Source organism: Mus caroli, chromosome 3, assembly GCF_900094665.2.
Source record: "Mus caroli chromosome 3, CAROLI_EIJ_v1.1, whole genome shotgun sequence".
Taxonomy (NCBI): Eukaryota; Metazoa; Chordata; class Mammalia; order Rodentia; family Muridae; genus Mus; species Mus caroli.
The window spans coordinates 10,031,384-10,057,309 of NC_034572.1; the positions used below are offsets into that span (position 1 = coordinate 10,031,384).

The window sequence follows — 25,926 nt, forward strand, 5'->3', positions numbered from 1 at the left end:
ACTCACTTTGTAGACCAGGCTGGCCTCAAACTCAGAAATCTGCCTGCCTCTGCCTCCCAAGTGCTGGGATTAAAGGCGTGCGCCACCACGCCCGGCCATTGTGGTTATTCTTTAGCCTTTGGGTTTTTGTGTAAAATGAGAACATCTACTTTGCAGAGTCATTGTGAGCTTTACCTTAGACAGTGTTATGATTTACCACCACAAGTACCTTGGCAAGTCAGAGCCAAGGTGTGCTGCAGCGATCACACTGTGCAGCAGATCTCACGTGAGGGGTCTGTTGGGGACGTGGCGCTTACAGAGGCTGCCTGTGAGCGAGCGAGGATAGAGGGGAAAGAGCAGGAAAAGAAGGCACTGGCATTTTAATAGAGGGTATAGCATAAGTTCATAGGGAAAATCTCCACCTCACAGCAACAGTGGAAATGTGTTGCATTTTGGTGACTGATAACATGCTACTGTCACTCAGTTACTGAAGGTGAACTCAGGAGTGGCATTTTCCAACATTATTTTTTTCTTACTTTTTTGTCTGTTTGTGCTAGTGTCTGCTTGTGGAAGTCAGCGCCTTTGCATTGTGAGCTGTCCCACATGGCTGCTAGAAATTGAACTTAGGTCCTCCAGGAGAACAGCGAGCACTCTTAACTGCCGAACCATTACTTCAGCCCTCCTCATTCTTTTTTGTGAAATTTCTTTGATTTTTATACAGCATTGCTGTTAGAATGCTTAGATTTTGAATTCTGGTTATGATCTTAATGTAAATTTCTAAATCTTAATCATGCATCGAATGCACATTTGTTACCTATTGTGAATAAAGAACTTGCTTTGTAGGTAGAGAATTTGAAGTACAGGACGATATTTGAACTTGTTTTTTACGTGACACCCCTTTAAATGGAATATTGTGGCACTTAGGTCCTGCCATATTGGTCCTAGTGCATTGTTTATTTCGCCTGCCTACCTGGTAACAGCTTTCCAAGTTTGAATACTATTCTGTCTGTAGACATTATTTGCCTCCCATTTGTGAGACAGTCTTTAAAAACAACTAATATTTAAAGGGGAGATAGTTTTCTTCCAAAGGATTGTCTTAGGGTTTGTTTATTTTTACTATAAACTGAGTTGTGTGATAGATGCAACTTTTGTGCCTTTCTTTATAGTTCCCTTTTTTGGCTATCAAGTCCCACTATAGAAAATGTAATCTTTTAAGATAAACCTGATGTCCTGTTTGCTAGCCACAGTATAGAAAGTTGGGATGCGGGTGATGATTCCGATCCCTGCCCACCTGCTTGGTACACCTGAGCAGTTTGAGGGCTGGAGAGAAATGCAGTGATGTCACATGCAGTCATCTGAGTGAGAATGAGCCCTGTAGGCTTAACTATCTGAACACTTGGGCCCCACTTGGTGGCACTGTTTGGGAAGCTAAGGGGGGCAGCCTTGCTGGAAGAAGAACAGTACTGCCAGCAGTATGAAAGGAAAAGGCCTCTGCCACAGCTGTTTGTGCGCTTTACTTGAAGCTTGTGTTTGAAGATGTGAACCCTCGGCTTTCTGCTCTGGCTAGTGTGCCTTCCTTGCTGCCTGCTGCCATGCCTCCCTGCCATGATGGACTCTTTTTATCTTTTGGAGCCATAAGGAAAAATAAACACACACACTCTCACTCTCTCTCTCTTTTTTCTTTTTTTTGTTTTTTCGAAACAGGGTTTCTCTGTGTAGCCCTGGCTGTCCTGGAGCTCACTTTGTAGACCAGGCTGGCCTCGAATTCAGAAATCCGCCCACCTCTGCCTCCTGAGTGCTGGGATTAAAGGCATGCGCCACCACGCCCAGCCAAAATAAACTCTCTTAAATTGCTTTGGTCATGGTGTTTTATCACAGCATCAGAAAAAACAACTAATAGGTTAAAGTTCCTTTTAAATGCAGGACACTCACTTTGAGGGCACTGCCTAGTACTCCTTGTGCACTGCCCACTATTTTACGTCAGTATTTCACTTTCTCCTCTCATCCGGTCCCTTTACCCCAAAGCTGATGAGAAAATCAGACATAGTGGGAAGGAAATATCTGCTCTATTTTGTCTACTAATGAGTCTGTATTTGCACTTAGCCCAGTGCCGGGCAGTTACTAATATGCCTTCCCTCTGCTTCATAACAATCTCCTTAATTACTGTCCTTGTTCCCTTCTGTGTTATTACCTCTTTCTTTGTCAAATTAGCCATGTCAGCATACAAGTTGAAATAGCACCTGTCTTTAAAAGAGAAAAAAAAAAAAAAAACTTCTTGGAGACCAGACAACTCCTGTAGCTATGGCCTTCCATCTCTGTTCCTTGTTGCAGCAAGACACTTGAAAGACTTTGACTTTGTATCTTTCCTTCTGTTCTTAAAGTTTCTCCACGAGATCCCACTCCCCCTGACAGAATAGTTCTGATCAGGGGAATCGGTGCTCTCTGAGACTGCCTCACTACCATGCATGGCAAGTTCATCCTTACACTCCCTTCCTTTGGTTCCACTGTTCCTGTAAGCATGACGCATTGTATCTGTCAGGGTGCTTTCATTTTTCACACACTTTGTAACCATGTTAGGTGGATCTTGTGGATTCCACCTGTTCCTTAGATGTCTGTCACCTGAAGGCAATCCAGTTGATGTCTAGCTTGTGCCTCCCTTATAGTTTTGGCCTCTCCTCCATGACATAGGCTCTTTTGTCCAGTGATCTCCTTTTGGATGTTACAGTCTCTAAGGTTAAGTTCCTGACTTCTATCACGTCAATATTTTGTTACTCTAACATTCTCTAGACTTCTTAGGGAAAAAACTACCAAGTTTTTTGAAAACATTGCTAGAATCACCACTATGTTACAGATTTTTATTTCTTACTAATTTAATACTGCTGGGATGGAATAATTATCCATGCTTTGTTATGCGCTTGTAAAATACAAATTATTAAATAAGTTCATAATTTGTATATATAATTCTGGATCTCCCTATTCTTTAATTGCCAAAAGGCCCAGATATGTAAGAATAAGGCTGCCTTTTGATGAGATTCTTCTGAATAAAGAAGTAGAAAGTGACAAAGACTGAAAATTAGTAGTTCTTCTTCAGCTTAGTACATAAATTGACAAGGAATTCTACTATGTTCTCTTATTTTTGATGGCCTTTTGTTATGACCTTAATTTTTTTTTCTTCTCTCCAACATCTGCTAATGTTTAAGTGGAGTAATTTCTCTGGTATTGGCAAAGTCTGGGAAGTACTTCAAATGTATCTAGCTACTGTTCTGAAGACACTGAGTGGGTCAGATTTGGGATTAGACCCATGTTGTGACCTTGACAGTCAACATTCTCTTTGACTGTAATGTACAGACATATTGACTACTATGCTTTCTTTGTTTTCTTTGTCTTAAACAGGCTGCAGATACCTTGGCTGTGAGGCAAAAGCGAAGAATTTATGATATCACCAATGTCCTAGAGGGAATTGATCTAATTGAAAAAAAATCAAAGAACAGTATCCAGTGGAAGTAAGTCACAAACTTTACTCAAACACTATACCTGATAGAAATCAAACTTTAAAGTTTTCTTTCTCCCAAATGCTCAGTTTTAGTCCTGTACTTACACGAGGCCTGGCTTCCAGGGGACAGACCTTGGCCCTGCCTCTCTGCCCACTGTGGGCTGGATGTCTCCTTGCCCTCTCCACTGCTTGATGGATTAGCCATGATGCGGTTGCTTGCTTATGATAAATACTTTCTGTTTTTAAAAGTACTTCCTTTGGCCTTCGCCTTTTCCTTTGTTAGAATTCTGCCCAAATACCAGAAGTTAGAATTAACTTTACCAGCGCCTTATTGTACACTAGGAGAGTTTTAAATTTAACTATTAGAGCTGAAATGATGTATTTATTATTATGGGCATTGGTATTTTGCCTGCATGTATGTTGTGTGAGGGCACCAGATTTTCTGACAGGCAGTTGTAAGTTGGCATGCAGTTGCTGGGAATAGAACTGTGTCCTCTGGAAAAGCAGTCAGTAGTGCTCTTAACTGCTGAGCTATTTCTCTAGACCCCTGTCAGTAAAATTTCTAGCAAGTGTGTTTAGAGCTTTGGTGTTTAAATTTTGTAAGGTTTATAATGTTTGATTTTCAGAAGAGTGTAAACTCATTTTGATTAACCTATAGGTCAGTTTTATTACTATAAAAGTAAAATGATATTAAATAGGAGTCTTATCCTGTGAGTATTTCTTCTCATGCTTTTAAGGGGTGTAGGTGCTGGCTGTAATACTAAAGAAGTTATAGATAGATTAAGGTGTCTTAAAGCTGAAATTGAAGATCTCGAATTGAAGGAAAGAGAACTTGACCAGCAGAAGTTGTGGCTACAGCAAAGCATCAAAAATGTGATGGAAGACTCCATTAATAACAGATATCCTTCTGAGTAAGTTATATATATAAGACGCATAATTATATATACAGTGCTTCTTTAGTCTCAAGTGAGTTATCTGCTTATGGAGTTAAGTTTTACAAATGAATATAGCATTTTATAATTTTCTAATAAGTTAGACTAGTATTTTTTTATTTTACAATGAGAAGAGGTTTAAAATTTTATTTTTTTTAAGATTAGATTGAATTTTTGTTTTTTCTATTTAATCTTTTTTTTTCACACTGCAAATTTTATCTATCTCCTGGTCCGCCTTCTGACTGTTCTCCACCCCATACCTCCGCCCAACCACCTGTTTCCACGAGAATGTCCCCAGTCCCCACTCCTCAACCCCCCACCCCACCAGACCTCTAAACTCCCTGGGACCTCCTGTCTTGTGAGGGTTAGGTGCATCTTCTCTGACTGAACCCAGACCCGGCAGTCCTCTGCTGTATATGTGTTGGGGGCCTCATATCAGCTGGTGTATGCTGCCTGGTTGGTGGTCCAGTGTCTGAGAAATCTCTGGGATCCAGGTTAATTGAGACTGCTGGACCTCCTACAGGGTTGCCCTCCTACTCTGCTTCTTCCAGCTTTTCCCTAGTTCAACCACAGAACAGCAGCTTCTGTCCATTGGTTGAGTGTAAATATCTGCATCTGACTCTTTGAGCTGCTTGTTTGGTCTTTCAGAGGGCAGTCATGATAGGTCCAGTAATAGTATCAGGCCTTGGAGCCTCCCCTTGAGCTGAATCCCACCTTGGGCCTGTCACTGGACCGCCTTTTCCTCAGGCTCTTCTCCATTTTTGTTCCTGCAGTTCTTTCAGACAGGAATAGTTATAGGTCAGATTTTGACTGTGGAATGATGGCAAACCTATCCCTCACTTGATGCCCTGTCTTTCTGCTGGAGGTGGCCTCTACAAGTTCCCTTTCCCAACTGTTTCACCTAAGGTCCTTCCTTTCCTTTTGAGTCCTCAAAGTCTCTTACCTCCCAGGTCTCTGGAAGGTTCCCCCACCTCATACCTCCCAAGGTTGTCTGTTTTATTCTTTCCACTGGCCCTCAGAGTTTCAGTCCTTTTCCCCCACCCAATACCCCAACTCCTCCCCCATATCCTTTCCCACCCAGGTGCTTCCCCCTCTCCTCCCTGTGATTGCTTTCCTCTCCCTCCCGAGTGGGACTGAGGCATCCTCACTTGGGTCCTTCATCTTGTTGACCTTTTTGAGTTTTGAGGACTGTATCTTGGGTATTCTGTACTTTGGGGGGGGTGTCATATCCATTTACTAGTGAGTACATACCATTCATGTCCTTCTAGGTATGAGTTTCCTCACTCAGGATGATATTTTCTAGTTCCATCCATTTGCATGCAAAACTCAGGATGTCCTTGTTCTTAAAAGCTGAATTACTATTGTGTAAATGAACCACATTTTCTGTATCTAGTCTTCCTTTGCAGGACATCTGGGCTGTTTTCAGCTCTGGCTATCACAAACAAAGCCACTGTGAACATAGTGGAACACATGCCCCTGTGGCCTAGTAGGGCATCTTTTGGGTATATTCCCAAGAGTGATATATGGCTGAGTTTTCAGATAGATCTATTTCCAATTTTCTGAGGTTTCTGATTTCCAGGGTGGTTGTACCAGTTTGCAATCCCACCAGCAATGGAAGAATATTCCTCTTTCTCTACATCTTTGCCAACATGTAGTGTCACCTGAGGTTTTGATCTTAAGACATTATGATTGGTATAAGGTGGACTCTCAGAGTCTTTTTGTTTTGCATTTCTCTGATCACTAAGGACTTTAAACATTTCTTTAGGTGCTTCTCAGCCATTTGAGACTCCTCTGTTGTGAATTCTCTGTTTAGTTCTATACCCCATTTTTTGATTGGGTTGTTTTGTTTCTTCGTTAGCTTCTTGAGTTCTTTGTATATTTCGGATATTAGGATATGTAGGGTTAGTGAATATTATTCCCCAATCTGTAGGTTGCCAATTTATCCTATTGACTATTTCCTTTGGCTTACAAAAGCTTTCCAGTTTGATGAGGTCCCATTTATCAATTCTTGATCTTAGAGCATGGGTCATTGGAGTTCTGTTTAGGAAATTCCTCCCCCCAACCCCCACCCACCTACCAAGCCAATGGTTCTCAGGCTCTTTCTCTTCTATTAGATTTTCTCTTCTATTAGATTCAGTGTATCTGGTTTTATGTTGAGGTCCTTGATCAACTTGACTTGAGCTTTGTACAAGCTGACAAATATGGATCTATTTTCATTTTTCTACACCAGCACCATTTGTTGAAGATGCTTTCTTTTTACTATTGTATATTTTTGCTTCTTTGTCAAAGTGTCCCCATAAGTATGTGGTTTTTATTTCTGGGTCTTCAATTCTATTCCATTGATCAACTTGTCAGTCTCTGTACCAATACCATGCAGCTTTTATCACTATTGCCTTGTAGTATAGCTTGATATCAGGGATGGTGATTTCCCCCAACAGTTGTTTTATTGTTAAGAATTGTTTTCGATGTTATTCTGTGTTTTTTTGCCTTTCCAGATGAATTTGAGAATAGCTTTTCCCATGTCTTTGAAGATTATATTGAGATTTTGATGAGGATTGCATTGAATCTGTAGATTGCCTTTGGTACAGTAGCCAGTTTTACTATGTTAATTCTACCAATTCATGGGCGTGGGAAATATCTTCATTTTCTGAAATCTTCTTCGATTTCTTTCTTGAGAGACTTGAAGTTATTGTTATACAGATCTTTAACTTGTTTGTTAGAGTTACCCCAAGATATTTTATATTATTTGTAGCTATTGTGAAGGGAATTGTTTCCCTAATTTCTTTCTCAGCCTGTTTATCATTTGTTTATAAAGGAAGGCTACTGATTTATTTGAGTTAAGTTAATATCTGGCCACTTTGCTGAAGGTTTTTATCAGCTGGGGAAGGTCTCTGGTAGAGGTTTTGGGGTTGCTTATATATACTATCATATCATCTACAAGTAGTGATACCTTTATTTCTTCTTTGCCAATTTCTATCCCCTGGATCTGTTTTTGCTATCTTATTGTCCTAGCTAGCACTTTGAGTACTATATTGAATAGATACGGGGAGAGCGGGCATCCTTGTCTTGTCCCCAATTTTAGTGTGATTGTTTCATGTATCTCTCCATTTAATTTGATATTGGCTGTTGGTTTGCAGTAAATTGCTTTTATTATATTTAAGTATGGGCCTTGAATTCCTGATCTCTCCAATACTTTTAACATAATGGGGTGTTACATTTTGTCAAATGTTTTTTCTACATCTAAGGCGATGATCATGCGATTTTTTTTTTTTAAATTTCAGTTTGTTTATATAGTGGATTACATTAATAGATTTTCATATGTTGAACCAACCTTATATCCCTGGGATGAAGCCTACTTGATTGTGGCGAATAATGGTTTTGATGTGTTCTTGGATTCAGTTTGCAAGAATTTTATTGAGTACTTTTACATCAATATTCATAAGTGAAATTGGTCTGAAGCTCTCCTTTTTGGTTGCATCCTTGTGTGGTTTAGGTATCAGAGTAATTGTGGCTTCATAGAATGAATTACATAGTGTTCCTTCTGTTTCTATTTTGTGGATAGTTTGAGGAATATTAGTATTAGGTCTTCACCAAAAGTCTGGTAGAATTCTGTACTAAATCCCTCTGACCCTGAGCTTCTTTTGGTTGGGAGGTTTTTAATGACTTCTTCTATTTCCTTGTGTGGTATGGGCCTGTTTAGATAGTTTACTTGCTCTTGATTTAACTTTGGTATGCAGTATCTATCTTGAAAACCACCCAGTTTATCTAGATTTTCCAGTATTGCTGAGTACAGGTTTTTGTGTAGGATCTGATGTGGTTGTTTTTTAATTTCCTCCATTTCTGGTGTTATGTCTCCCATTTCATTTCTGATTTTGTTAATTTGGATACTGCCTCTGGGCCCTTTAGTTAGTTTGGCTAGCGGGTTATCTATTTTGTTGATTCAAAGAACTAGCATCTGGTTTTGTTGATCTTTGTTCTCTTTTTTTCTATTTGGTTGATTTCCTTCCTGAGTTTGACTATTTCCTGAGGTCTCCTCCTCTTGGGAGTGTTTGCTTCTTTTTGTTCTACAGCTCTAAGGTTTGCTGGTAATTTGCTAGTGTAAGATCTCTCCAGTTTCTTTACCAAGGCACTTAGTGCTATAAATTTTTCTCTTAGCACTGCTTTCATTGTATATCCCATAAGTTTGGGTATGTTATGTCAAGATTTTCATTGAATTCCAGGAAGTCTTTAATTCCTTTATTTCTTTCCTGGTCAAGTTATCATTGAGTAGAGAATTGTTCAGTTTCTACTTGTATGTAGTCTTTCTGCTGTTTTTGCTGTTACTGAAGACCAGCCTTAGGCCATGATGATCTAATAGGATGCATGGGATTATTTCAATCTTTTTATATTGGTTGAGGGTTGTTTTGTGACGAATTATATGGTCAATTTTGGAGAAAGTTACATGGGGTGCTGAGAAGAAGGTATATTCTTTTAAGATAAAATGTTCTATAGATATATGTTAAATCCATTTGGTTCATAACCTCTATTAGTTCCACTGTATGTTTCTCTTTTAATGACCTGTCCATTAGTGAGAGTGGGGGGTTGACGTCTCCCACTATTATTGTGAGGTGCAATGGGTGCTTTGAGCTTTAGTAAAGTTTCTTTTATGAATGTGAATGCCCTTGCATTTGGGGGATAGATGTTCAGAATTGAGAGCTCATCTTGGTAGATACTTCCTTTGACTAGTATAAAGTGTCCTTCCTTGTCTTTTTTGATAACGTTTGGCTGAAAGTCTAATTTATTGGATATTAGAATGGCAACTCCAGCTTGTTTCTTCGAATAATTTACTTGGAAGAACATTTTCCAGCCTTTTACTCTGAGATACTGTGTTTCTTTGTTACTGAGGTATGTTTCTTTGTTACTGAAGTGTGTTCCTTGTATGCAGCAAGTGCTGGATCCTGTTTGCATATCTGTTAGCTTATGTCTTTTTATAGGTGAGTTGTCCATTAATATTGAGAGAGATTAAACAGATGACTGTTAATTCCTGCTATGTTTGTTTTTTAGGTGGCATGTGCATGTGGTTCTATCCTTTTGGCTTTGTTGTGAGATGATTAATGTCTTTTCTTTGGTGTTGGAGTTTTCCTAGTAGACCCCCTCTAGGGCTGGATTGGTAGATAGATACTGTTTGAATTTGATTTTGTCTTCAAATATTTTGGTTTTTCCATCTATGTTGATTGCGAGTTTTGCTGGGTATAGTAGCTTGGGCTGACATTTATGTTCTCTTAGAGTCTGCATGACCTCTGACCAGGCTTTTCTGGCTTTCAGTGTCTGTGTTGAGAAGTCTGGTGTATTCTGATAAGTCTAACTTTGTATGTTACTTGGCCCTTTACCCTTGCAACTCTTAATATTCTTTCTTTGTTCTGTGCATTTAGTGTTTTATTATGTGACTAGAGGATTTTCTTTTCTGGTCCCATTTATTTGGTGTTCTATAGGATTCTTGTACTTTTATGGCATTATCTTTCTTTAGGTTGGGGAAGTTTTCTTCTATGGTTTTGTTGAAGACAGTCTCAGGTCCTTTGAGCTGAAATCATCATTCTCCTGTATTCCAGTTATTCTTATGTATGGGCTTTTCATTGTGTCCTGAATTTCCTGGATGCTGTGGGTTAGGAGTTTTTTATGTTTTGAATTTTCTTTGCCAGTTGTGTCGATCTCTTCTACCATATCTTCTATACTTGAAATTCTCTCCTTTATCTCTTGTATTCTGTTGGTAATACTTACATTTGTGATTCCTGACCTCTTTCCTAGGTTTTCCATTTCCAGCTTTGACTCCATTTGTGTTTTATTGTTTCTACTTCCACTTTTAGGTCTTGGTCCGATTTATTCAATTCTTTCACCTATTTGTGTTTTCCTGTATTTCTGTTGTGCCCAGTTTGTAAAAACCCCAGAGAGACCACCAGGAATCTCAACGCCAGTGTAAACATGTGAGGGTGTTTATTCAAGCTCTAGCTTGGGCCAACAACCCTCCTGATGGAACAGGAAGGAGAGTGAACCCCCAGGTCTAGGTGAGGGCGGTTTATAAAGGAAAAAAAAATGCAAGCAGGGGTTTCCAACCCTTGGCATTACATGAGAGGATAAAGAAATGTTGGTCTTTAAGCTAATTGGTTTACAGCACCTGGTTAAACCACAAGGAGGAAGCATACATCCAAAAGGAGCACCTTGACCTGGGAAGACTTATGTTTTCTTAGCCCACTCTGTTGTTACCAGCTAGCAGCAGCTGCTGTGTCTATTTTGAAACTGCTAGGGACATTTTGTGATTTTTTTTTTTTTTTCTCAGACCTCAAGGGAGGGAGCCATGCCTCTAAGTTAACTTAGAATGGAGAAAGAAGAAATTGGAGTTTTATTCTTTTACCTCAGTCCCTTCATTTCTTTAAGGGATTTGTTTCCTCATTAAGGGCTTCTACCTATTTAGCTGTGTCTTCCTTAAGAATTATTTATCTTCCTTAAAGGACTTTATTATCTTCATGAGATAGGATATTAGGTCAGCTTCCTGATTTTCAGATGTGTTGGTGTATTCAGGGCTTGCTGTGGTGGGAGAACTGGGTTCTGATGATGCCCACATATATTGGCTTCCCTTGCTTATGGTCTTGCACTTGCCTCTCACCATCTGATTATCCCTGGTGTTTGCTCTTCTGGGTGACTCTCTGGAGTCTGCCTCTTTTGTCCCTAGGTTGCTTCAGGTCTCCTGGTAGGCCTGCAGCCCTGGCTCTAGCAGATCTCCTGTGAGGCTTTCAAACTGTTGGGTCTTGAGAGGAGCTGTGGAGCTATTCTCCAGTGGGGCCTATGGGCTGTGGTTTGTATCCCTGTGTGCAGCAGATCTCCCAGGGTGCTTCAGTCTGTGGAGTCTACAGGGGAGCAGACTAGCTAACAGTCTGTCCCAGCAGAAAGGATCAGCCAGAAGGGGAGTAGAATTTAGCAGACAGAGGTTTTGGGGTGTGATGGGTCCTGAGTCCACTGTGCTCCCAGTGGTAGCTCTGGGACTTAGGAATGGTCCTTACCTAAGTCTGAGTGCAGCAGATCTCCTGAGAAGCCTCATAGACTAGTATTTTTAACATACTATCATTTTAAGTTGTATGTATTAACATATTTGTGTTGTAATGAGGCGAGAAAGATACATACTTTCAGTGTACCAACAGACAGAATGCAGTATTGTGGCTTAGGACAGAGAGAGCTCTGTGAATATTGTTATTGTAAAGTTCCTTAAATAATTATGTTTAGTTCTGAGGCAGTAAGGACTGAGCAGTTTTCAGTTTTGAAAAATTACTCTGAGTTTAAAGGAATGCTGCCTAATGTTATCCCAAGAACGGTTATTGTGATGTGGTCAATGTGTTCTTTACACATCGCCATCTTTCCTTAAAGACCTTGCAGATGTCTTTTGTGTGCTTGTTTACCTGTACTTTTTGTTTTGTTGGGTTTTCGAGACAGAGCTTCTCTGTGTTGCCCTGGCTATCCTGGAAGTTACTGTGTTGACAAGGCTGGACTTGAACTCTTGCCTCTGCCTCCCAAATGCTGGATTAAAGGCATGTTCCACCATCCCCTGTAATTTTTTGGAAATTTTGTAGTTTACCTTTATTCACCTCACAGAAATATTTGAGTAAGGCATACAAAGCATTCCTTCTGTTGTCTTATTTGTGTGGGGGCAAGAGCTCCATACTCATGTTAGACCAGTGGGGATTTTCAAGCTGTGTTCTGTGGAACCCAAAATTCAGAAACCATTGACGTGATCTAGAATTTGTTGCTCTGGTTTGTAATGATACAAGATTTTTGACCATACCCAAGTCACTATGATTTAGCCAAATCTTAGAAACGGCAAGGGCTCATCCAGGAGAATCATACTAGTAGATTATTCAGTCCTAAACTATATGAACCTCCATCTGACCACACATCCAAGATGCAATAATCCTATGCCTTCCTCATCCCAGGCAACCTGGGAGCCAATACAGTAAAGAGTTGGTCAAGATTATTTAAAGTAACCACTTCTGAAATGGTTTTCTTTCTCCACCTTGATTTTTAATATGAAGACCCTAACTAACAACAGCTCTGGACTAATGCTTTCTCCTGACTTCTAATCATACCATTCTATTTCCCATGTGAACCTGTGACAATTTTGTCTCTAGGAGTTAGGAGCCTCTTTTTGTAGCCATTTAATTCTAATAAAAGATGGGTTACCCAGAATAATTGAGCCTGCTCTCTGCCAGTGTTGATGCTCTTTCCCATCCATTCTGTGTACACACACCATACGTGTGTGTGTATGTGTATCCCCATCATACTCCAGAAGTCCTCAGAAATCATGAACCAGAATCACTACTTAAAAAGTTGTATTTTGTTTGTGTGACCATGTTGCAGTTTGTGTGACTTGATTCACTGGATTTCAATTTGGCATTTAGGTATAGTAAAATGTATAGTCCTTGATATAAATGTTGTTCCTTAACTCTTATGACAGTACATTTTCTTATGTAACTCATGAAGATATCTGCAATTGCTTTCATGGTAAGTACTGTATATCTTTTTATTCTTATTTATTTTTGTTTTTTGGAGACAAAGTTTTTCTGTGTAGACAAGGCTGGCCTCTAGGTCAAAGATTTGCTTCCTAGAATTAAAGGCATGGGCCACTACCACCTACTATATTTTTTGAACAACCTGTAGATTCTCACAATTCCCCGTACACTCAGCCTGTTGGTATTTTCAGGAATCGGGAATATTTTTTGCCTTACTCTACAGCAGTGTGTTGCTAGATTGCTTCTGTTTCTCTATTTATGGCAGTAACCTCTTTCACAGATTTTATTTCATGTGTGGGAGGGCAGGGCAACCAAGGGACAAGGAACTTAAATCAGCAGGACTTAACAGGCTTTTGAAGCTTAGGCTGGATATAGGGAATGTGAAACATAAGGATTGTCATGGAACTCTACAGTAAGTAGTAATCACAAGTGAAACCTGGTGAGCAAAGTGATCTGAATCTGTTTTATAATCTTGTTCTTAATCCTGCTCCCTCTTCTGTGTCCCGTGTTTACTGCTTGAAGCGACAGTGTGATGATATATTCACTAAAGTGAAGGATACTACATCCAAAATTGTGAAATAAAACTCTATGCCTGTTTATATTATGCATATTTCAAAAGATAGCATGTGTGATGCCCAGGCAGAGTGATCAACTGGCCAAGTTATCATTTCATATACAAACTGAATTTCAATGAAAAGACTATTGGTAAGACAAATGCCCTTGTCCTATTTTACCAGCACAGTTTTTATGCATCTTAATGAAGTTTGAGGAAAGCTTTATTAATCTGAAATTGCATAAGCTCTGTAGTATATGGCTTCAAAATAGGTTTGAGGATAACCTGTTATACTCTATCATACCTAGTCTTTAGTGTCCTTTTATTTAAATGGTTTAACTGCTTTAAGAGATAGTATTTATATGAGACTAAAAGGTTGTATAGTCTCCGAATATACAGAACACCAAGTAAAACAAAATAAGGATCAGGAAATTTAGTGAGAATAGCTAATTCTGAGAATGTGAGTCTATGAGCTGACGTGTCTTCATTTTATGTGCAGGGTGCAGCAGGGTGGTGTTATGGCCTTCATTTTATTGACTCTGACATCATCGGGCCTAGGTTTCTGATTGTTTTTTTAAGACAGGGTCTCAGGTTGGCCTCAAACTCTTTCTGTAGCCAAGGATGACCTTCTGGTCCATCCTGCCTCTTCTCCTTTGCACTGGAATTACAGGCATGTGCCATGACTATGACCCATGACTTACCTGGTGTTGAGGATAGAACCCAACCCAAGGCTCTTTTAGTAGGCTGGCACTCTACCAAATGAGACGAGCCTGTATTTGGTGGGTTTTTTTTGTTGTTGTTTTGTTAAGATAAATTCTCAAGTAGCCCGTGGTGGCCTAGAACTCACTGTTTTGCAAAGGTTATCCTGGGATTCTTAGTTCTCTTGCCCTCACCTCCCAAGTGTTGAGATTAAAAGCATGCACCACCTAACCTGGTATCCTGGGACTAAACCTACACTTCTGGTTTCAGATCTCCCATTCTTACAACATTGCTTTGATCTACAGCATTCCTACAGTTGTTAAGTATTTATTTATTTTGCCAGGTGATACACTGTTGGCCATTCAGGCACCTTCTGGTACACAGCTGGAAGTACCTATTCCAGAAATGGTATGTAGCACAGCTGTTATAGAAATGGTATGTAGCATAGCTGTTATACAAGTGAAGGAAAAAAAAAGAGCTACTGTGCTACTGTCTTAAGAGAGACAAATGTGTTTTTTGAGCCAAACAAGAACTTTTGGAATTTGAACATTTTTGAGTTATTGCTATTAAGATATATATCTAAAAACATTGATATCTAAATTCGAACATCTACAATACCTTGGTAAAAATGGCTGAATGAAATCTGTACTTCTCTTCTCCCCTAATCTAGAAGTATTTAGGTATTTACATTATTATTTGTTAAAGCCTCAAGAAGCAAATTACCTTTTTGAAAAAATTTTTTCTTACCTATATAGAAAATCAACTTAGTTGTCTTTTGGCTGGTGGGTGGAAAAGTTTTGGTTTGTGAAGTTTGTAAATTCAAACAGGATGTTGAGATTACCAGTCGTGGTAGTTTACTTCGGAGATTGGAGTTGATGCATGTGGAGAAGCTATAGAACATTACTGAGCACCACCAGGTAACATCACAGACAGTGAAGTGGATGGCAGTGGACCCATGTTATAATTGTCCCAGCAAGTGAGACTGAGGTTTGAAGCCAACCTGGACAACGTAGTAGTAAAAGGCTACCAAATATTGATGAAAGGGTGTGGGGGGGCGGGGGGGGGGGAGGAAAGAAATAGAAGGAAAGGGGAATGGATGGGACCTGTTAATTGTGTAGAATTCTACAACTACTTCTTTGATAATTACCATTTGAGCAAAATTTACCATTTAGGCACAAGTTAGGATTCCTGCTTTACTAAAGTCAGTTTTTGAGTTTTTCATGTGTTGTAACCAAGTGACTTTGTCCTGTGAATTTAGGTGTTAGATCCTAATGACTTTCCTAGTCTTCACTTGAATCTTTCAAGTTAGCTAGGTGTTATTAATATTGACTTGTTTATACCCAATACTTCACAGGGACAGAATGGACAAAAGAAATACCAGATAAATCTGAAGAGTCACTCAGGACCTATCCATGTGCTACTTATAAATAAAGAATCCAGTTCATCTAAGCCAGTGGTTTTTCCTGTCCCCCCACCTGATGACCTCACACAGCCTTCCTCCCAGGCCTCAACTTCAGTGACTCCACAGAAATCCACCATGGCTGCTCAAAACCTGCCTGAGCAGCACGTTTCCGAAAGAAGCCAGACTTTCCAGCAGACACCAGCTGCAGAAATATCTTCAGGTTGGTAGAGAGGCTTTGGTGTAAAAACTTCACATGAATACATGAAATACTATATGAAACAGCTCAGAGAACTATCCTGAATTTGTCATATCTGAGGCAAAATAACCTTACTCTATAGTCTATATGCCTGTCACTAGAGTAGATATTAGGAAGATTTTATGGCATATTCTTTCTATATTGCTAGACATATACGTGTGTGTATATATGTACATAATGTGCATGCGTGTATGTATACTTATATACATTACAGAAATATTCAGTTACAATGTTTAGAACTTTTATGTCTGAGCAAATACAAACATCACTGCAAATGTTAAAAGCTTATATATACAACTTTGAGATTTCACAATGAATAATGAAGCTAGAAAGATTTTACTGATCTTTGACACAGATCAGTTTTAAGCTGTGTTGCCTATGTTATGTATATCTTGCTTCTTTTTGTAAGTATTTTTACACTAGAGCTGAAGAGCTGCAAGAGAAAAAGTATAGTCTTTAAGAAAGTACTAATTAATTTCAATTTAATTGGAATATATAAGGCAAACAAACTGTATATGCTTTAGATTAAATCCAGTTGGGCTTCCACAGAAAATTTTAAAAGAACAATAGCAAACTTAGAGAACTGAGTATTTTCTGTGTATCATTCAGCATAAAGAAAGCTCTTGGGGCCACATTAGACATTTTGAGTATCAGATGAAAATGCTAATAAACCAGTTAAGATTTGTACATGAGAAAGTAGAAGTTAGAGTTGTGCAGTGATGAGCATGGAGTAGGCGGATTTGGAAACTTTAGTTTTGGAAATCATAAGGTAGCCTTTCAGGAGCTTCAGAGACAGAAAACTAGATATTTGCACTTAGTGGAGAGAACATTAATGCTAGAATAGAGTGCTAAGGGGGATAGGAAAAAGAAGTAATAAGCAGATATGAGAAATACTGTTTAGGCAAAGTAAGTTTTGATGTATAAGATACAGAGATAGACTGAACAGGAGAAATGTTGTTGAGTGAGTAGAATTATATCACACTTGTGACAGTTGTTTTAGAGGAAAGGGGAAGCTTTGCCTCTCCATCTTTAGTTTGGTGCCAAGAAAGTAGTAGGTTCTTTCCACGTTCTAGGACTTTTACCTTTATTCTGTCTGCAAACTAGTAATGTGACTATCACTATTGAAATTTAATTGCCCCTATTACACTTATGTTTCCAACAGGATCTATTAGTGGAGACATCATTGATGAACTGATGTCTTCCGATGGTAAGTTGAAAAGTTTTACTACTGGAGATACATTATTAGAGTTTAAATGTCATGTGACTCAATATTAAAGTGTAGAATCTTTTAGAATTTTTATTTACTTGCATTTTAAGAGAAAGAACCCATAAGGAATACTTACCACATTTATTGACAACTATTCGCACACTGGACCAGGAGTATATGTCACAATCAATAGTTTTGTATGTACTTTTACTACATGTAATTTCATGCTGCCCACCTGAATCACTGAACTATGACTAACATTAGTCAGGGTGCTTTTTGAAATGTATGAAATAATTATTATAAGTCAACTATCTGTAGTTTGCTATTTAATGGGCTCTTATGCAAGTTTTGGACTAAGCTGTGAGAAATTCTCTGTTAATCATAATTCCTATAGAAGCCAACTCTAACAGTGAGACTTTTCCTTTGCAGTGTTCCCTCTTTTGCGGCTTTCTCCTACCCCCGCAGATGACTACAACTTTAATTTAGATGAGAATGAAGGAGTTTGTGATCTGTTTGATGTTCAGATACTAAATTATTAGATTCCATGGAAACCTGGGACTGTTATCTACCTCTATAACATTTTAGAACTCTTTAATAACCTAAGTATTTAAAATTATGAATGTAACACCTTTTTAGTTCACTGATTCTGAAGTGTTCTTCCCTAACATTTAATTTTTTACTTCACAAAGCTTGAAAGGGCTCTGGCTGCGTCTGGGGAGCAGAGGTAATGATTACCTGTCCAGCAGCGTGCCCCTGCAGTGATCACATTCAGTCTCATTGAGTAGCTTCCTCTCCTGAGAGGGCAGTTACAGCAGGCTCCAGTTCATCAAAACAAAACACTGTCCAGAAGATCACTTATCTGTCTTACGTTCTGCCGCAAAGCTGTTTCTATGTATCCTTCAAACAGACACTCACTGCCATATACAACGTGAAGGATATCACTGTTAAGTGAACAGATTTGGTGAAGTGCCTTCTGTTTTAGCACTTTAAACCTATCAGTTTGTTGACTTCTGACATTCCACTTTCCTAGAGTACAGGAAAGATCTGTTTATGTAGTTTGATTTTAAAATGTGCCAATGCCTGTACATTAACAAGATTTAAAGAAATAAAGTTGTATGAAACATTGAGTTTATTGATCTTTGGGGGAATGTGATGCACTATCTCTGTATTACAACTGAGCCATTAGTCGTGTCGCCTCATCAACGTTAGCTGGTTCATTTTCATGGTGCTTCTGAAGAATCAAAAGGAAGGAAGGTAAAAACAAAACACTTATGTCGCAGCTGACCAAAACTCCTTGAATACAAACTACTACCCAGTTTCATTCCTCTCGTTTCCTTGTTTACCTTCGGAAATACAATATGTCCATACTTAGACTTAATGTTTGAATATGGCTGAATGTACCAGATACAACAAAATGCTAAATAAAAATGATAGTGGAATTCTAGTAGATTCATTGTATCTAGTGCAAACATTAGAATGAAGCAACTGTTTTTCATTATATCAAGGGTAAACATCAGAATACATGTTTTCTAGAAGGACTGGAACCTTGAAGAAATTTTTGTGGCAAACTTTTCTATGAATTATAGAATTATTTTTCTGAAGGAGCTTTAGAGCCTTTACAAGACTTTGATCTGAAGATAAATTGCTCACACCTGGAACATCTTGCATTATTGGGTACTGCAAACAGCATATGAATAAGCTTGCAGGGGTGTGATGTTTTCCTTCAGAAAACAGGTTAGATCAGGGGCTTTGGTGTGAGGAACTTATACCCAAAAAACAACTTTTATGGAACATTCAGTAGATATGCTTTTGCATGGCTGTTGGGGGTCCATGGAGGCTATATCTCCTTGCTTCCAGCAAGGCCTTAATTCATCCTCAAGTGACCCTCTTTCTATGTTTATAGCATGTGACCAAGAACAAGGACAATTTACACTTAAAAAAGAGTAATAGACTTCAATGCATCAGTCAGGAAAGCAACTAATTTCTACTTACCAGCTCTTTCTGCACAGATTTAAGAGAAAGGCTTTTTGAGAAGTTTGCCAGTTCTTTCTGTATATTTACAAAAGCTCTGTTCATTCTGTTGACTTTCTCATGATTCATAATATTTATCTGTTAAAAAAAAAGCATCCACAGTCTCATAACGATTAAAGATGAAATGTTCTCATCTTTTTATCTTGTTATGCATAAAAAGTTAAGTACTGGACTGCCTAGATGTCTCAGCAGGTAAAGGTGTTTGCTGTGCAGGCCGCCCCCTGAGTTTGCTCCTCCGACCTGAGGTATACTCTTCACCTGCTCATGTCATTCATACATGTGGCATAGACACACATTTTTTTTAAAGTATATAAAGTATAAAAAGTATATAAATTCTATAGTAATAATAATAATATAAAACTGGTAATTCACACTAAAACTACAGTTCTCTTAGGAAATTTAGTCAGAAAGTTTAGGTTTTTAATAGCAATTATGTAGATTTACTTCACACTTAAGATTTTAAAGATATAAACAGATTAATTTAATTTGCCCAGTTCTAGCTATGGTGCTTAACTCTCACTTAAAGATAAGGAACCTGGAACAAAGCTTTTAGTTCCTTCAAATAGAAAACTCTTGAGCCCTTTTCTGGATCACTTTCTCTAGAAGGATGTTCCAGTAGCCCTCTTGAATCTAAGCATGGAAAAGAAATGGTGCATTAAACATTACTATCAGTTTCTCCTTAAAAGCCTTTGGCTCCTTTGTACCACCATCTTCATGAGATAACCAGTATTTCTCCCTGACTACTGTCACCCAGAAACACCACATTTATTTGCTGCTTTGTAAAACATTCAAAACACTGACTCTGACCACTATATGTATGGAGTCACTGCTTAATGAGTCCAACAAACCTGAAGATCCTGAGCTGTTAGACCTTTTTCACAATCAACCTCTACCCTCTGCTCCTATAAGACACCTTCAGCTTATAGTTCACCTGTTCTAGCCACAATAGGGGTCCACTCAAAAACTTTCCATCACTAGCATGGATTCCAAACTGTGACTCAACCACTTCATTATAGCCATTTCTTTTCTCCCTCGACAAAAAATTTGCTTGGTAACCTGGTGTAAGCACAGTTGACCTGAGTCCAGATGTTAAGCTAACTAAAGTTACAACTGGCTGGCTGCTGGCTGGCTTCATTAAATTCATTGTCACAAATTTTAGTCTATCATGAACATCAAATCTAAACTACTTTCTGAAGATATGAAAAGATATGAACTCTAGGCTACCTACTTAGACCCTTTTCTGATCCTCTCAGCTTATATAAAAGTTCTAGTATATCATAGTTCAACAAAGTAATCTTCCTTAGACTACACTCTTTCCTGGTTTGCAGTGATGAATGTTCTTGGTAAAAGATACTGTTCCCACGACTCCCCAGCTCTGTAGAATTAACTCATCTTCATTCAGGTCCTTTAAACTACAAAGACAACCCTCTAGACTTATCATTCCATCCAGTTTTACTTCCTCTATAGTTAAGAAACCACATATAGGTTCTTTAGAAACTATATCCCAGTTCTTGAGAGAAACAAAAAATTTGAACCTTTTGGTTTTACAGGTATTTTCAGGGTGGGGTGGTGGTGGACTGTTACTATAACTGTTACATACTAGAAAGCTAAATAATCATGATTTTTTTTTGGGGGGGACAGGGTTTCTCTGTGTAGCCTTGGCTGCACTGGAACTCTGTAGACCAGGCTTGCCTTGAAAATTTTTTCTCATGTATTTTGAAGTAGAAAGACAATTTTTTTGTGTATGTGCATCTGCATAAGTTTATATCCACCATGTGCATAAAGGGTGCCACAGAGGCCAGGCAAAGATATCAGATCCCTAAAACTGGAGTTACAATCAGTTGTGAGCCATGGTCCTCTGCCAAAGGCAATAAATGTTCTTAACACTAGGCCATCTCACAGGCACCTATTTTGAAGAATAAAAAATTGTACTTCAACCAAATTCTTCATTTTATAGACTTTTAAATTCCAATCTACCAGCTACCAAGCTGCTGGCTTACATAGTATACCTTTGCAAGCAGAATCTTGAATATATGCCAAGTGAACTGGTAAGAACTATCCTTCGTTCTGTCTCAACAGTGATTTCTATAATCTCATACAGCCTAGTAGGCTATTGTGTAGGACCTCATATATGTGCAGTTGCGGTGGGGGGGTTAGTTTTACCCCCTCTTAAATTTGTATTTTAAAAGGAACGGTATTTACCTTAATATTTTTTAAAAGTCTGTCTAGTAAGAAGGCTATGAACTTCTGGTTTAAATAACAAAATCCCACTGTTAGTTTACATTTTGCTTATAATCAATGCCAGAATACTTAAATACTCACCTTCTTAAGATTAGTAGTAACTGGTTTTGCCTTGTTTTTAGCCTTGAAAGTTTTGTGGCTAGCTATATGAAATACATTCCTGGACTTCTGCCCTTTGAATTTGTTCTTGGCCATTGTCTAGAAAAAAGAGTGGGGTTCAGTTAAACTGCTTATATTTTGAACCACAAACCAATGTAAAATGTTAAGGTATCTTAGTTCTGATTATTTTAAAAGTTGTTAAATAAATCCCATTTTTCTTTCCTAGACATTTTGCCAGGTTTTGAGATATGAGGCACACATATCTCAATCCTTGCTGCATCCCTAGCACCAGGTCTGAGACACCTAGTTAAGGCCTCTTGGTTAAACTTGGTATTGTCAACACACACAACCAACCCTTTGTGGTAAATAGCATTATCCCCATCTTACAGATTTAAAAAGTGATGCAACGGTTTAAAGCCATACAAGTTAGACTAGCGGTCATTATGATATACTGCTTTTCTCATGAACATTTCTACATTCCTGTTACATTTTCTGCTTTTGTTTGATCATAAGCAAAATCATGCCAGGCACCTGTGGTAAGTATTTATTGAAGTTCATTATCTTCACTTTCACTATATGCTTTTGGCTGCTTTTCTGCTGCAACTCTGGCCCACAAAGACTGTGTTTTTATCTTTCTCTTTACTGAAAGTTTCCCAAATTTTTGCACAAGTCAACTGCACCCAGTGGTAATTTTTATACAGTATGAAATGATAAACTGCCCAGAAATTAAAATCATCAATGGTTGTCCTGACACACTGGGCAATATGTCTTGGTCCATTCATCCTTGGTACTACTGACTCTGGCCTAAAATCTGTCGTATCTTCCCTTTCCATTTTGCTCTAACTTTCTATCTTGGGTAAAACTTCCACCAATACAGCCTCAATATGCATACACAGGGAATATGCATATACAGTGAATGTGCTTGGCATGTTTTTGTTTTTTTATTTAATCAAACAATATGGATACACAATGTGCATATATGTTCCCATATATACAACATATATATAATGAATGTATTGTGTAAATACACACACACATATATATATGTATTTACATACATAACATACATACATAACACACTCTTGAACCCTAACAGTACTTCTGCTTAAAAATATTACAGTAGAAAATGCATGCGTACAGGAGTAAAAATAAGTAACTAGAAAGTCATTCAACCTGTTATCTAACCTCCTCCATCCCATCTACCCTCTCATCTAGTATTTACTAATCATTTACTAAGTCTGAAGTAGTAAAGAATGGGTACGTATATATACACAACCAGATACTTTACATGCACAAATATTAACATCAACGTTAAGCATACAAAGAATAGTGTTGCAGACTCAAATGACGAGCGACGCTTACTAAGATGGAAACACAGAAAGGTTCGAGAAGATCTGCAGCCTAACTAAAACCAGGATTTTGGAAAAGTGCTATTTTAAAATTGTGATGTGATAAAGACACTGTTAAAATACCCTGCTAAGGGGTGGCCGCAAGGTTTCGGGCCTGGGCACCCCGGGAGTTCCATCGCCCACGAGGAATCGATAGAGGACTAGAAGTTGGCAGAACAGAGCCCTCGGAGCCGCCGCAGCCAACATTCCCACCACGCCCTGCCTGAGCCCCAAACATTTCACCCCAGCGTTCCGAAAAACCCCATTAACTTCTCACCAAAGTTCACGCGGCTGCTCGGGTTCACAGTGACGCCATCCACAAGCTCAGGACACAGGAAGTTCCGGGAAGACGAGCCAATCAAGTGAGAGCTTTCCAGCCGTAACCCCACCCACCGAACCGGCCTCCCCGAGCGTGCCACGCCCCCAGCTCCCTCGGGTGCATCTTAGCCCCGCCCTTCACAGTAGCCTCAGCGCAGCCTGGCGTGTCCGCCGTGGCCCCGCCCACTCGGAAGGAGCCGCCTTCGAAGGGGAGGAGGAGTCGACTCAGTGGAGCTTCGCCTACTAGCATGCCATGGACGTTTTTCATAGGTCTAAGCTGGTACTTGGGAAGAGGCCTCCCACCGGTGAGGTTTCACCCATCGCCTCGCTAGGACCCCGCGCCTTTGACCAGGTGGTCGTCATTCGACCCACGAAAGGCGAAAAACTTTCTCGCCCGAGAAGTCTGGCCTTCCGGTCTCAGATGCTTGGTGTCACCAGTCGAAGCCGCGGGCCCTGCAGTGTCCGAGAGGTGGCGCTACGACCGAGGGCGGCGTCCATGCACCGAAAAAAAGTTCGCATCCTTTTCAAGTTACTTACTTGTTCCAAAAAGAAAATTTCCTACAGCACAGCAGATGTACAAGAAATCATTTAAAATTTATATATATATATATATATATATATATATATTAGTTAGATATATATATTCAATTTGTATTCAAAATGCCTGTGAAGTTCTAAAAAAAATAAGTACCTGTGAAGGAAGCTCATATCACATGTAATGATGCCCTTGAATTAGATCCCCTTGCCCCAAGCAAGGCAAAACAATAAAAGTCTACCGTGTGTGAGAGTAAGAGTGATGCCACAAGTAACCAAACTTATAGAAAAACATTAAGCTATTTTGCAAAACTAGAGTTATGAATACTGAAGCAAATGAGAGGGGCATAATTATGTTCCTTAAATGTGAAGTTATTGACATGTTTGTACAAGGCAAAACAACATATGTAAAAGAATACCATTGTGGTTGTAAAATCTGTGGCGTGTAGCTTTTAGTTTGAAATGGTGACATAAGGCTACGTATACCAAGGGAAAACATAGTTGTACAAAGCAGAGGAATTATTACAAGGCAAGGAGACATCCATTTCTGTGTTGTCTTCTATCAGCTAACAAGGCAAACTAGAAAAGTTAATGTATTTCCCTCTGCCTCCTATGTAGATTGCTATTGCCTGATTCAGACATTGGTTATTTTCTCAGCATCCTTTCTGGGTAATCCCTTTTACCACATTAAGTGGTCCTTGTCGGACCTGGTAAGACTGGGCTTCCCTACTGGAGCTAGGGAGAATGCTGCTGCTTAGGCTTAGTGGGGGCTCAACAGAACGCTGGGAAACTGGGATTTCAAGGGACCATCCCATCCAGCAACTGGGAGAACATGAAGGCACCATGATGGGTAAACAACTGGACCTTTGGAATATGGTCTGGCAGTACTACTGGCTGAAGTATTGTAACCAGAAAACTCACAATGTCTTTTGATTCCCTGGGTTCAGTTGTAGCTGGAAGAACAATCCTCAACTATCAGAGATAAAAGATCAGGGATACCTTGAACTTTTTTTAAATCCTGTGTACTTGAAGGGATTTTGAGTCTATTATTACAAAGAATTGTGAGAATTAGTGAAATCTAAACCAGAATAGGATGTTATGGTGATAAAGATAAGGAACATGCTAACTCAAAATGCCATTTTATTCTGTGACCAAATGATCTATTAAGTATAGGGAAAAAAATGATTGGTGACTTTTGAAAATCTTTAAAAATATTTACAAAGATCATATTACCAGGGTTTATTGTTAACCCAGGCTGGCTCAAACTTTCAGGCTTACTGACTTGGCCTCCCCAGTTTCTGGGATTATAAGCACATACCACCTCACCTGGCTGTCCTGTAATTTTTCTAGCAGCCTTGAAGGTGGCTAAAATCATATATACTATATGTATCTATTTTAGTTATTTGTCTCATTGCTTCAACAAAATACCTGAGAAATGTAGTTCAAGGAAGGAATACTTGTCTTGCAGTCCAGTATGGTGGAAGCAATCAGGCCGGAGCTGGAAGCATGCACAGTCAGGATGCAGAGAGAGATAAGTACAGCCACTTAGTTCCTTTCCCCTTTTTTATGTAGTTTGCAAGTCCAAGCCAGGGAATGGAATTTTCCATATTCACAGTGGGCCTTCATGCTCAAATAACCTAATCTAAGACAGCCTTCACAGACATGCCCAGAGGTTCGTTTTCATGGTGACTCTAAATCTTATCAAGTCAGCAAGACTGACTATCACATCTTTCAAAACCCCTAGTTCCACTGAGACTCACTAATGCTTCATTCATATAGGCCCATTCTGAAGCAACGATCTTGGAAGTAATTCAAGGGCTAGATAAAGAGTAAGGCAAAAGAGACCACACATAATTAAAACCCCCTATCACCAAAGTCATGGTGGTCTAAGGAGCAAACCCAACCTTGTTCTGATGATACTCTAAAATCAGCCCATTAATCTACTTCTCCTGACTGGTTTCAGTCTCCTAAAATAATCAGAACACCCCGTGCCTTAGTTAGGGTTTCCATTGCTGTGAACAGACACCATGACCATGGCAAATCTTATAAAGGACATTTAATTGGGGCTATCTTACAGGTTCAGAGTTCAGTCCATTATCATCATGGCAGAAGCATGGCAGCTTAGAGGAGCTAAGAGTTCTTCACTTTCATCCAAAGGAAGCCAGGAGCAGACTGTCTCTTCTGAACTGGGTGGAGCTTCAAAGCCCACCCCCACAGTGATACACTTCCTCCAACAAGGCCACACCTACTCCAACAAGGC

The 25,926-nt window shown here is 39.2% G+C and overlaps 2 protein-coding genes across 5 annotated transcripts in view; one reads left to right on the forward strand and one right to left on the reverse strand.

Annotated features, from left to right (window-relative positions):
* Positions 1 to 18,187, forward strand: part of E2f5 (E2F transcription factor 5) — a 23,118-nt gene extending 4,931 nt beyond the window's left edge. Inside the window, exons 2-8 of one of the 3 annotated variants that reach the window (XM_021157827.2) lie at positions 3,373 to 3,482; positions 4,210 to 4,371; positions 12,887 to 12,930; positions 14,534 to 14,598; positions 15,545 to 15,812; positions 17,011 to 17,055; positions 17,485 to 18,187. In XM_021157827.2, the coding sequence (XP_021013486.1) occupies positions 3,373 to 3,482; positions 4,210 to 4,371; positions 12,887 to 12,930; positions 14,534 to 14,598; positions 15,545 to 15,812; positions 17,011 to 17,055; positions 17,485 to 17,594 (804 nt within the window). In that variant the 3' untranslated portion in view covers positions 17,595 to 18,187. The remainder of the gene's footprint in view (positions 1 to 3,372; positions 3,483 to 4,209; positions 4,372 to 12,886; positions 12,931 to 14,533; positions 14,599 to 15,544; positions 15,813 to 17,010; positions 17,056 to 17,484) is intronic. The other 2 variants (XM_021157828.2, XM_029475365.1) reach the window with 2 other exon arrangements.
* Rbis (ribosomal biogenesis factor) lies at positions 18,162 to 23,152 on the reverse strand. 2 transcript variants are annotated; one of them, XM_021157829.1, is made up of 4 exons: positions 23,092 to 23,152; positions 21,409 to 21,525; positions 19,048 to 19,164; positions 18,162 to 18,286 (listed from the first exon to the last, which is right to left on the reverse strand). In XM_021157829.1, the coding sequence occupies exons 2-4, from the start codon at positions 21,520 to 21,522 to the stop codon at positions 18,224 to 18,226; spliced, it is 294 nt and encodes a 97-aa protein (XP_021013488.1). In that variant the 5' UTR covers positions 21,523 to 21,525; positions 23,092 to 23,152; the 3' UTR covers positions 18,162 to 18,223. The 2 variants fall into 2 exon arrangements, with proteins under 2 accessions (XP_021013488.1, XP_021013489.1); XM_021157830.2 differs by lacking the exon at positions 23,092 to 23,152 and adding an exon at positions 22,899 to 23,072.
* Positions 23,153 to 25,926: the final 2,774 nt, after the last annotated feature.

Bases quoted from the DNA above. Each gene is read 5' to 3' on its own strand.
- Rbis (XM_021157830.2), bottom strand. From the start codon at position 23,021: ATGTTGGCTGCGGCGGCTCCGAGGGCTCTGTTCTGCCAACTTCTAGTC. The intron at 19,165-21,408 runs GTGAGTATTTAA...TTTTTTTAACAG, and splicing joins TTACTACTAATCTTAAGAAG to ATAAATATTATGAATCATGA. The intron at 18,287-19,047 runs GTAAGTAGAAAT...TTGATTCTTCAG, and splicing joins AATCTGTGCAGAAAGAGCTG to AAGCACCATGAAAATGAACC.